Raw genomic sequence first — 12,132 nt, 5'->3', positions numbered from 1 at the left:
TTTACTGAATATAAAATCCTCTAGATAAAGTTTCACTTTTGTAGCAAGGTCTCTTTGATTATAAGATCACTTATAGAAATTAAATCGTTTCACATTATTTTACCTTTTTATTTTCTAAAAATGTGTTAGGTAACATGCAGAAAATATGTGAATTTCAGGGTTACCTAGAGTCTTAAATTTCTTTGAGTAAATAGGAAATAGACTCTGGAAGTAGCTATAATGAATACCTGTTATATGGCTGCCCAGTATCTATTTTTCTTCCTTCTTGGAGTAATAGCCTGAATTTCTTTTCAGCACCTACCCCATCCCTCCATTCTCACCGTTGTGATTTAGATAGAAAATGGGCCTCACCTGCCCCAGAGAAAGGCCCTGACTCATAGAGCCAATCTGAATGTGCCATCTCTGAATGTTTTAGAATTGGCACGATTACCTAGGTTGGTCCAATCAGTGACTCTTAGACACTTTCGCTGAATATATGATATAGATTCTCTTTGTTTCACAAAAAGGATTCATGTAATTCTTAGAGTTCCTCAAAGTCAGTTTAGGATTATGAACTGGGGGGTGAGGGGGGAGGGAGTGAGTTTGTCCAAAAACAGTCAACACCAGGGAAGTGACAGTTAAAAACTGAAAGAAACTAGGTTCTAAGTCACATTATGTGAGCTTCTAGCCTCACTCCTAGCAACATGTATCTCTGTAGTTTCAAAGGAAGTTAATTGGTTCACTCTATGTAAGCCATTCTCAGTTGGGTTTTTCTATTACTTGCTGTACTTGAAAGCTTCCTAGGTGACAGAATCTGTGATCTAGACCCTAAAGCCTATGTGTCACTTTTCCATCAGCTGTCAGGATGTTGGTGAACTCGTCTATGGAAATAGATGTCATTTTTATGAAAAGTGAGCATTTGGGGACCCTTATATGTGTTGTATAGGTTCTTTAAAACGTTTAGTTTTACAGAGAAACTTTTTTTATATAATAAAGATATTCAACTCACCATGAAAAGCATAAGAGACTTAGAAAAATAACTAAGACCTGCTTATAGTTGAAGGCCCAACTACACAGAAGTTGGATTTGAAGGTTGTCCCTTATCTATTTTCTGACAGCAAATATTGCAGGATTATTTGTTTATATTAATGTAAGTTTCAATATATGTTAATTATGAATAGAACAAGCCTAGAAAGTGATAAAACCAATTCACACTCAACTTGTCAAAGGAAATAGTGACAAGCTTCTTCCCTTAAGTGAAGCATGTTAACCTCTTCTGCACCCAGGTTCTAAAGTAATTCATAAGTAGACAAGAGGTATGTGGAACATGATGTATTATCTTTATTTCTAATAACACTCATTCTCTAATTTCAGCCTTATATCTGTGTAAAAGAGGGCTTCCTTACACTGAGCCCCATAACGATACAGACATACACATCCAGCCGCAGACAGCACTGGACCCAGACTGTTTTGCCGCCTGCCCTAGTAAGACTTATGGAGAAACGGGGCCCAATGCACGCTTTCTGTGAGCAGCTTATTCCCAAAGAGGGGGGAGAAAGTGCTACCTATGCTCACTTCTTTGTCCCACACTCAAGCAAGTCATCACACCTCTACCAATCTAGGTCCAACCAGGAGACGGAACACGGTAAATTTAATCAGAATTGTTAAGCTATAATAGAGTGAAATAAATACAATTACCCCTCTGTACCACGGGTTCTGCACCCCGGATTCAACCAACCATAAATTGAATTGCAGTAGATTGAATCCTCGGATGCAGAATCCTCCATTGTGGAGCCCCGGGGTACTGAGGGCAGACTGTTCTACTCCATTTTATATAAGAGACTTCAGCAATCGCAGGGGACTGGGGGGGCAGGGGGAGACTTAGAACCAATTCCTTGCTCCTGCAGAGGGATGACTGCGTGTTGAGAACTCTTAACAGTACCCTAGGGCAGAGGGAGAGTACCCAAGGAAAGGCAAGCTTGGAAGAGGATCCCCCTCTGGCATTCATACCTCTGATGGAATAAAATGTAAAGGCAGGACAAAAAAAATTAAACACGGAATTCTGTTCGGGCCTTCTCCCTCCCTAATGTCCAGTGTGCATTTGCATTACGCATTAAGCAGACCTCCTCACGTCTTCACGATCTAAAACAGAGAGAGAGGATAAGTATTTTAGCTGCTCAAAACTTGAAAGAGATACTCGTTACATATCTTCTCGCCGTAGATCAGAGAGAGAGTGAAGGCGGAGCAGGTCTCGTTTAAATCTGACAGAGGTTCTAGAACTAGTTCATCCTATTCTCGGTCAGAACGATCCCATTATGACGACTCTCATTATGATGGTCGTTACCATAGGAGTTCCCCTTATCGAGAGAGGGCACGCTAGTCTCGGCCATACACAGATAACAGGTCAAGACAAAGTTCTGACTCGGATGGTTAGTATAAGAAGACATACTCAAGGAGCACCTCGTCTCTTCCTTGCTCTTACAGAGACCTAAGGACGCCATCCTCCTATTCTAAATCTGATGGAGACTGTAAAACTGAGTCCTCTTACTTAGAGATGGAAGAAAGACGAAAGGATTCTTCAAAATTAGGAGAATCCAAGGATTCTTCAAAATTAGGAGAATCCAAAAGGACTTCAGAAAATGAAGCAATGAAAAGATGTTACTCTCCCACTAATGAACAGGGATTCCGACGCGGGTCATCATATTCCAAGCACGGTAAGAGTGCTTCCCGTTATAAATCTGCCCCCTTCAAAACCTGCACCCAAGTCTGATATTTAAAAATTCTTTCTGTTGTACAGAATTGAATGAGGAAATCAAACAGTCTCATTCTTTTAGTTTACAGACTCCTCGTTCAAAAGGTAGTGAATTAAGAGTGATTAGTAAAGTTCCTGAAAGAGAGAAGATCGGGTCTCCATCTCCATCAAATCGATTAAATGATTCACCTACTTTTAAAAAGCTAGATGAATCACCTGTTTTTAAGTCTGAATTTATAGGACATGATAGCCATGATAGTATTAAGGAATTAGGCTCTTTGTGTAAAGTGAAGAATGATTAATTAAAAAGTTATTGTCCCACAGAATTTAATACAAACGGATCTCCTGGGGCAGAATCTGATTTGGCAACATTTTGCACTTCCAAACGCGACACTGGTTTGATGTCTTCTGATGATAGTGTGACTGGATCAGAGGTATCCCCTTTGGTCAAAACGTGCATGCTTTCATCAAATGGATTTCGAAACATTAATAGATGTAAAGAAAAAGACTTGGATGATACTCGCATGCAGCACAGTAAGTCAGAAAGCCCATTTAGAGAAACAGAACCTCCAGTGTCGCCACACCAGGATCAACTCATATCTTTGCCAGTTATGACTATAGATTATTCCAAAACAATAGTTAAAGAACCAGTTGACGTGAGAGTTTCTTGCTGTAAAACCAAAGATTCAGATATATACTGTACTTCAAACGACAACCCCCCTTCTTTGTGTCATTCCAGAGCTGAAAATACTGAGCCTTTAGTAACAAATATTTCTTCAAATAGCTTCATGAATGTGCATTTGAAATCAAAAACAGTTATATGTGATAATGGAAGTCTGACAGAACAGCACTCAAAATTTGCATGTGGAGGATATAAGGAGAGTGTTGGTAGTACTAGTTCAGCTTCTATTAATCATTTTGATGATTTATATCCACCTACAGGGAGCTCATGCATTGCTTCATCTCTTCAGAGTTTTCCACCAGGGACAAACGTAGACAGTTCAACTCTCTTGCAATGTGGAGAGAATGCATCTCCAGTTTCGGATGCTGTGCTGAAGAGTAAGAGCTCAGAGTTTTTAAAGCATGCAGAGAAAGAAATAATAGGAGTAGCTAGTGGCCTCCCTGATTCAGGAAGAGGATTTGCTTCCTGGGAAAACAGGCGTAATAATGGACTATCTGGGAAATATGTGCAAAAGGTTCAAGAAGAAGGGAACTCCGTACTGCCTGATAGAAGAGGAAGCCCAGAAATCTCTTTAGATGAAGAAGGTGGAAGACGACATGCACATACTTCTGATGACTCAGAAGTTGTATTTTCTTCTTGTGCTTTGAATTTGATCATGGAGGACAGTGATGGTGTAACATATACCTTAAAATGTGACAGTAGTGGTCATGCCTCAGAGATTGTATCCACTGTCCATGAAGATTATTCTGGTTCTTCCAAAAGTTCAAGTGATTCGGAAGATACAGATTCTGATGATAGCAGCATTCCAAGAAACCATCTTCAGTCTGTGCTGGTTGTGCCAAAGAATTCTACTTTGCCCATGGAAGAAACAAGTCCTTGTTCTTCTCGGAGCAGTCAGAGTTACAGACGCTATTCTGACCACTGGGAAGATGAGCGATTGGAGCCAAGGAGGCATTCATATGAGGAAAAATTTGAGAGCATACCAAGTAAAGCCTGTCCTCAAACTGAGAAGTTCTTCTTTCATAAAGCAACAGAGAAGAATTCAGAAATCTCTTTTACACAGCCCATCCAAAAACAGACAGATAATCACTTGTCTGAAACTGCTCATCCTCAGAGTGATGGGGTTGATAGTACAAGCCATACAGACATAAAACCTGACCCTCTAGGTCACCCAAATTCTGAGGAAGCAGCGAAAGCCAAAATAACTTCTAGGCAGCAAGAAGAACTGCCAGTTTCTTCTCCTGACGATTCTGAAGATGTCTCAAGTAAGTCTCGGCAACAGACCACTTTCCCTAACAGGCCAGATAGTAGACTGGGAAAAACACAGTCAAATTTTTCTTCTTGTGAGATCTCCCGAGTGGATGGTTTCTGTTCATCATCAGAAGAGCTCAGAAATCTAGGGTGGGACTTCTCTCAACAAGAAAAGCCTGCTACCACATGTCGGCAACCTGACAGCAGCTATGGAGCCTGTGGTGGACACAAGTATCAGCAAAGTGCAGAACAGCATAGTGGGACACGTAATTACTGGCAAGCCAATGGCTACTGGGATCCAAGATCAGCAGGTAGACCGCCTGGAACTGGGGTTGTGTATGACAGAATTCAAGGGCAGGTACCAGATTCCTTAACAGATGACCGTGAAGAGGAGGAGAATTGGGACCAACGTGGAGGATCTCGCTTTTCAGGCCAGTCCAATAAATGTTTCCTGTCCCTTCAGAAGGACAAGGGGTCAGTGCAAGCACCTGAACTAAGCAGCAATTCCATTAAGGACTCTTTAGCTGCAAGTGAGGAGAAAGATCTTTCGAAAAACTTAGGAAAAAATGATAGGAAAGATAGAGGGCCTCTTAAAAAAAGGAGACAGGAATTGGAGAGTGATTCTGAGAGTGACGGTGAGCTTCGGGACAGAAAGAAAGTTCGAGTGGAGGTAGAGCAGGGAGAGACAGCAGTGCCTCCAGGCTCAGCATTGGTTGGGCCTTCGTGTGTCATGGAGGACTTCAGGGACCCGGAGCGGTGGAAGGAGTGTGCCAAACGAGGGAAGATGCCTTCTTACTTTGATCTGATTGAAGAAAATGTTTATTTAACGGAAAGAAGGAAGAATAAATCCCATAGGGATTTTAAGCGAATGCAGTGTGAGTGTACACCTCTCTCTAAAGATGAAAGAGCTCGAGGTGAAATAGCGTGTGGGGAAGACTGTCTTAATCGCCTCCTCATGATCGAATGTTCGTCTCGTTGTCCAAATGGGGATTATTGTTGCAACAGACGGTTTCAAAGAAAACAGCATGCAGATGTGGAAGTCATACTCACAGAAAAGAAAGGCTGGGGCTTGAGAGCTGCCAAAGACCTTCCTTCCAACACCTTCGTCCTGGAATATTGTGGAGAGGTACTTGATCATAAAGAGTTTAAGGCCCGGGTAAAGGAGTATGCACGAAACAGAAACATCCACTACTATTTCATGGCCCTGAAGAATGATGAGATAATAGATGCCACTCAGAAAGGAAATTGCTCCCGGTTCATGAATCACAGCTGTGAACCAAACTGTGAGACTCAAAAATGGACTGTGAACGGACAACTGAGAGTTGGGATTTTTACCACCAAACTGGTTCCTTCAGGCTCAGAGTTAACATTTGACTATCAGTTCCAAAGATATGGCAAGGAAGCACAGAGATGTTTCTGTGGGTCGGCTAATTGCCGGGGTTACCTGGGAAGAGAGAACAGAGTCAACCTCAGAGCAGCAGGGGGGAAAATGAAGAAAGAACGATCTCGGAAGAAGGATTCGGTGGATGGAGAGCTAGAAGCTCTGATGGAGAATGGTGAGTGTCTCTCTGATAAAAACCAGGTGCTCAGCTTATCCTGGCTAATGGTTAGAATTGAGACTTTGGAACAGAAACTTACCTGTCTCAAGCTCATACAGAACACACATTCACAGTCTTGCCTGAAGTCCTTTCTGGAACATCAAGGGCTGCCTTTGTTGTGGATCTGGATGGCAGAGCTACGTGATGGCCGGGAAAGTAACCAGAAGCTTCAGGAAGAGATTATAAAGACTTTGGAACATTTACCCATTTCTGCTAAAAGTATGTTGGAGGAAAGCAAAGTGCTTCCTATTGTTCAACGTTGGTCTCAAACCAAGACTGCTGTCCCTCAGCTGAGCGAAGGAGATGGGTATTCTAGCGAGAATACATCATGTGCCCACACACCGCTCAACACACCTGATCCTTCCACCAAGCTGAGCATAGAAGCTGACACAGACACCCCCAAGAAGCTAATGTTTCGCAGACTTAAAATTACAAGTGAAAATGGCACGGACAGTGCGATCTCTGATGCTACCAGCGAGCTAGAAGGCAAGGATGGCAAAGAGGACCTTGACCAGTTAGAAAACGTCCCTATAGAAGAAGAGGAACAACAGCTACTCACACAACAGCTGCCTGAATCTGAAGTTGATCGTGACATCACTGTGGAGGCCATTAAGCTACCCACATCTGAACCAGAGGCTGACACTGAAATAGAGCCTAGAGAGAACAATGGCACAAAACTAGACGAACCTATTGCTGAGGAAACACCATCCCAAGATGAAGAGGAGGGTGTGTCTGATGTGGAGAGTGAGAGGAGCCAGGAACAGCCACGTAAACCAGTAGATATAAGTGATTTGGCCACCAAGCTCCTGGACAGTTGGAAAGACCTAAAGGAGGTATATGAAATTCCAAAGGAAAGGCAAACTGAAAAGGAGAGCACAATAACCGAACGAGGAAGGGATGCTGTTGGCTTCAGAGATCAAACAGTTGCCCCGAAGACTCCTAACAAGTCGAGAGAGAGAGACCCAGACAAACAAACTCAGAATAAAGAGAAAAGGAAACGAAGGGGCTCCCTCTCCCCACCACCTTCTGCCTGTGAGCGGGGAACAAAAAGGCCAGGTGGCAGATATGATACACCAACTTCTAAAAAGAAAGTACAAATTCAAGATCGCAATCAACTTTCTACAGAGGAGCGTCGAAAGTGGTTTGAGCAGGAGGTAGCTCAGCGGGAGGCTCAAAAAAAACAGCAGCAGATGCAGAACCTGGGAGTGACGTCTCCACTGCCCTATGACTCTCTTGGCTGCCATGCCCCTCATCACCCCTTTGCTGGCTACCCACCAGGTAACCCCATGCAAGCCTATGTGGATCCCAGCAATCCTAGTGCTGGAAAGGTGCTCCTCCCCACACGCAGCACGGATCCTGTGTGTTCTCCTTCTCCTTATGATTATTCTCAGCCCTTGGTGGGACATTCTACAGAACCCCTTGCTGCCCCTCCACCTGTGCCAGTGGTGCCACATGTGGCAGCCCCTGTGGAAGTTTCCAGTTCACAGTATGTGGCCCAAAGCGATGGTGTGGTACACCAAGACTCCAGGGTCACCGTCCTGCCAGTGCCGGCCCCAGGCCCAGTCCAGGGACAGAAGTATGGTGTTTGGGATTCAAACCAACAGTCCGTGAGTGTACAGCAGCAGTACCCTCCCGCACAGTCTCAAGCAACCTTATGTCATCAAGGACAGGCTGCTCCCACTGTCTACGGTGTGACGTCACCCTATTCACAAACAACTCCACCAATCGTACAGAGTTATGCCCAGCCAAGTCTTCAGTACATCCAGGGACAACAGATTTTCACAGCTCACCCACAAGGAGTGGTGGTACAGCCAGCCACAGCCGTGACTACAATAGTTGCACCAGGGCAGCCTCAGCCCTTACAGCCACCTGAAAAGGTTGTGACAAACAACCTCTCGGACTTACCACCCCCATCTCCTCCCAAACCGAAAACCATTGTCTTACCTCCCAACTGGAAGACAGCCCGAGACCCAGAAGGGAAGATTTACTACTACCATGTGATCACAAGGCAGATTCAGTGGGATCCTCCTACTTGGGAAAGCCCAGGAGAGGATGCCAGCCTTGACCATGAAGCTGAGATGGACCTGGGAACCCCAACATACGATGAAAATCCCATGAAGACCTCAAAAAAGCCTAAGACAGCAGAAGCAGACGCCTCCAGTGAGCTGGCTGAGAAAAGCAAACAAGTATTCAGAAAAGAGATGTCCCAGTTCATCGTCCGGTGCCTGAACCCTTACTGGAAACCTGACTGCAAAGTGGGAAGAATTACCACAACTGAAGATTTCAAACACCTAGCTCGCAAGCTGACTCACGGCGTTATGAATAAGGAGCTGAAGTACTGTAAGGACCCCGAGGACCTGGAGTGCGATGAGGATGTGAGACACAAAACCAAGGAGTACATTAAGAAGTACATGCAGAAGTTTGGGGCTGTTTACAAACCCAAACGGGACACTGAATTAGAGTGACCTTCAGGGCCAGGGTGGGAGGACGGGCAAGCTGGTAGGAGAGACTCTGGGGAAAAGAAGTCCCGTGGGCCCTCTCTCCCCACCCCACTGTCAGGGCTGTGCTACTGACGACACATCACCCTGGGGAATTCAAACCTGCAGAATGAGCTCACAAAAATGAGGTCCATCTACAACAAGCGGTCCCTGGTTGTGAGCTGTTGGTAGAGGTCATCTGAGGCAAGGGTTTAGGCCCTTGAGACCTTGCCTTCCGAGACCCCGGCCAGGCCTGACCCCACTCGCAAGGCTGGGTCTCCTCTTTGGCGGTGCTGTCAGGGCACAGACTCATGCGCATCCCCACCCACGACCCCTTACCCTGACGATCTGTATTATATTTTAATGTCTATGAGAATACATTGAAAATAGTTTGTCTTTCCTGGTTTTTGGCTTTTGTTTTGCTTTTAAGCCGCTGCGTGCTAGGATCACAGAAGACTTTGTAAGGATGGTTTAAGTTCTCCTGCAAGGTTTAATGTGTTATCATGTAAATATTCCAGAGCGGGCTGCCTTGTGGTTCCGGCCAGCCTTGTGCTATGTTGACAAGATTGATTTACTGCTTAAAATCACTTTACTTGGGCTTCCCTGGTGGCACAGTGGTTGAGAGTCCGCCTGCCGATGCGGGGGACACGGGTTCGTGCCCCGGTCCGGGAGGATCCCACATGCCGCGGAGCGGCTGGGCCCGTGAGCCGTGGCCGCTGAGCCTGCGTGTCCAGAGCCTGTGCTCCGCAGCGGGAGAGGCCACAGCAGTGAGAGGCCCGCGTACCGCCAAAAAAAAAAAAAAATCACTTACTTTATCCAATTTTTACTGAACTTTTTATGTAAAAAATAGAATCAATTAAAGAAAAAAAAAGCATAAGTCTATGCCTTCAACTTCTAACAGGTGGAAGAGTTCTCAGTGCTTTCTGAGAATCTGCTTCCCAGGTTATAATACTCAGTTTGGCTCCAACAGAATTCCCTTTTTCTTAACTTGATAGTTAATTGAATTTTGGAGAAGGTGCGGTTGCAGACAACCACTGGCTGGTGAGAACGTTTGCTGGGTTGCCTGTGCGAGAACTGGTTTAGGGTCATCTGATAAACAGGAAACAGTCACCTAGGACACAGGCAAGCCAAGGCATGTAAGCAGGTTGCTGAGGAAGCTGGGATGTTTCTGCGGGTGCCAAGCCGGAGCGGACATCGCCCACCTTGGAAAGGTCTCAGGAACAGCCCTGCAGGGGGCAGCAAAATCAGGCCTGGTCATGCCTGGGAGTGTGCGTGGTGAGGGCTGTGGGTTGCTACAGCATGAAGCCAGAAGCACGCGGTGTGCCTCTTAAGACCGCAGCAAGGTGATCACCAAGGCTCCTGGGCTGGGGCTACAAGGTAGTCAAAGGACTGAGCACTCTGGGTGTGCAATTGGAGAATGAATTTGGAGCTGGGAAGCAATAAGTTCATAAGCAGCTCAGTCGATCCCTTTGACTTCTCAGCTTTCATATGCACCATTCACCATTTCAACGCCTGCCCAGCAAAGAAACTACATTTTAGCAAGAAACAGCTAACCCTCTTGATAAGTGAAGTTCTTGCCCTTCCCCCAGGTAAAACACAAAGCCCAACGGTCACTGAATCCATTGCTGCCTATATTAATTAGGCCTCAATTTCAGTCTTAGGTCCCACTAAAGACTACATTGTAAAGTTGACCTCCACCTGGTGTTATATAAAATTAAAATGGGAAGGAGAAGTTAGAATAAACACATACATATAACAGAAAATATGCAAAGCTACCAGTCCTGGTTTCTGTAGTTATTCACGAGGTCAGAGGTGACGTCTATAGCTTCCACCTTCACCCACTTATTCCCTGTTTTCCTTGCCCACAGCCAGAACCCACAGCTCCATCCAGATTCTTTACTGGTAGAATGATTCAATCCTTCCCTTCTGAATGGTCTGAATCCTCAATTGTCCTGCCTTTTTCCAGTTCCTGTAGCTTTCCATTGATCTTTACTGTTGGCATGGAAGTATTGAAGGGAACCTCAGAAAATCTCCTGGGTTCCAGAAAAAATCTCCTGGGTTCCAGAAAAAATCCTCCTTGCTTCCATTATAAAGGCAACCAATTTCCTGCGGTAACTGAGATCATAACACCAGTAGATTAACCTTTTTCACCTGTTGGTTCAGTGGTATAAGGAGTGTGAGATGGCCAGGGGGCAGTCTGTGGTAGGCAGAATTCTAAGATGGATCCCACAATTCCTGCCCCCTGGGGTAAACACCAGTGTAATTTCCTTTGAGCACTGTAGAGACCTGTAAATACCATTGGATATCACCTTCATGACTATACAACAATATGGCGAAAGGAATTTTGCAGATGAAATTAGGGTCCCTAATCAGCTGACTATAATTCAAAGGGAGATTATCCCGGGTGGGTCCAACCTATCTAATCAGGCAAGTCTTTTAAAAGCAAAAATGAGTTGCTGTCCTGACCTGTAGTTGGCAACAGTCCTTCGGTGGTCAACAGTTGAACTCGAACGGTGTTGACTAGTTACCTCCGGGTTAACATGGCGTCGGCACTGGGATAACTGCTCCTGGGATGTGTCCACGTGTTAAGAGTGAGTTTCCCACCTCAACTGTTGTTTAAGTAGTCTCTTTGTAGCCCGGTAGCAGTGGGGTTGTAAGGCAGGTGGAAATGCCCCTGTATGTCCTTTGTATCGGTCCATTCCTGAACTTCATGGCCAATAAAGTAGATTCCTTGGTCATTATCGATGTCCACGGGGATCCTATATGTTGCATACAAATGAATAGTGGTTTTTTGCATGCTCAAAGAATCGGGTAGTTTTTTGTAATGTCTTCCACCTGTTGTAATGTATCGTAGACTGCATATAGCTGTTGTTCCATCACACTCTATCATTGCTCTGCCCCCTTCCATAGTTGGGACCAGAAGCCCAAGGGCACTCATTATTCCGCTGTTGCCACAGACCTCAGCCAAACACTCCCGGGTAATTGGCCATGTTAATTCACAAGTCTGTCTCTGAATTCATAACCCTAAAGCCTGTGTCTCTAATTGTTTAGGGGTGGTAGGTCAGGGGTATGCTTGTATTTTGTAGATAATCCAGGTCCTTGAGTTTTGTCTCTATTCACCAGCCAACTCCGTGCAGTCAGATGAATGAGGAGCACTGGGCTACTTTTAAACTGGGAAAAGACTGAGGTTGACAGGATATCATCAACATAATGGAAGAAAAAGACATCTCTCATGGAACACAGCTACCACAAGGCCCCACATGCTAGTAGATGGCCTCCTCCCGATCACCTCCACAACTTTCTGTTTCCCGTCCTTACGTCCTGACATCTCAGCTCCCAGGAGTTTTCTCACCCAGAGACAGCAACAGAGACATCAGGGATTTGTTGGACAAG

The 12,132-nt window shown here is 45.1% G+C and overlaps 1 protein-coding gene across 1 annotated transcript; it reads left to right on the top strand.

The window, feature by feature from the left end:
* Nucleotides 1–3,240: 3,240 nt before the first annotated feature.
* LOC116764505 (histone-lysine N-methyltransferase SETD2-like) lies at nucleotides 3,241–8,727 on the top strand. Its single transcript, XM_032653185.1, has one exon. The coding sequence runs from the start codon at nucleotides 3,256–3,258 to the stop codon at nucleotides 8,725–8,727; it is 5,472 nt and encodes a 1,823-aa protein (XP_032509076.1). The 5' UTR covers nucleotides 3,241–3,255.
* Nucleotides 8,728–12,132: the final 3,405 nt, after the last annotated feature.

This window comes from Phocoena sinus, chromosome 13, assembly GCF_008692025.1.
Source record: "Phocoena sinus isolate mPhoSin1 chromosome 13, mPhoSin1.pri, whole genome shotgun sequence".
Lineage (NCBI taxonomy): Eukaryota > Metazoa > Chordata > Mammalia > Artiodactyla > Phocoenidae > Phocoena > Phocoena sinus.
Note: the sequence above shows the minus strand (reverse complement) of the source record. Positions and strands in the feature narration are given on the sequence as shown.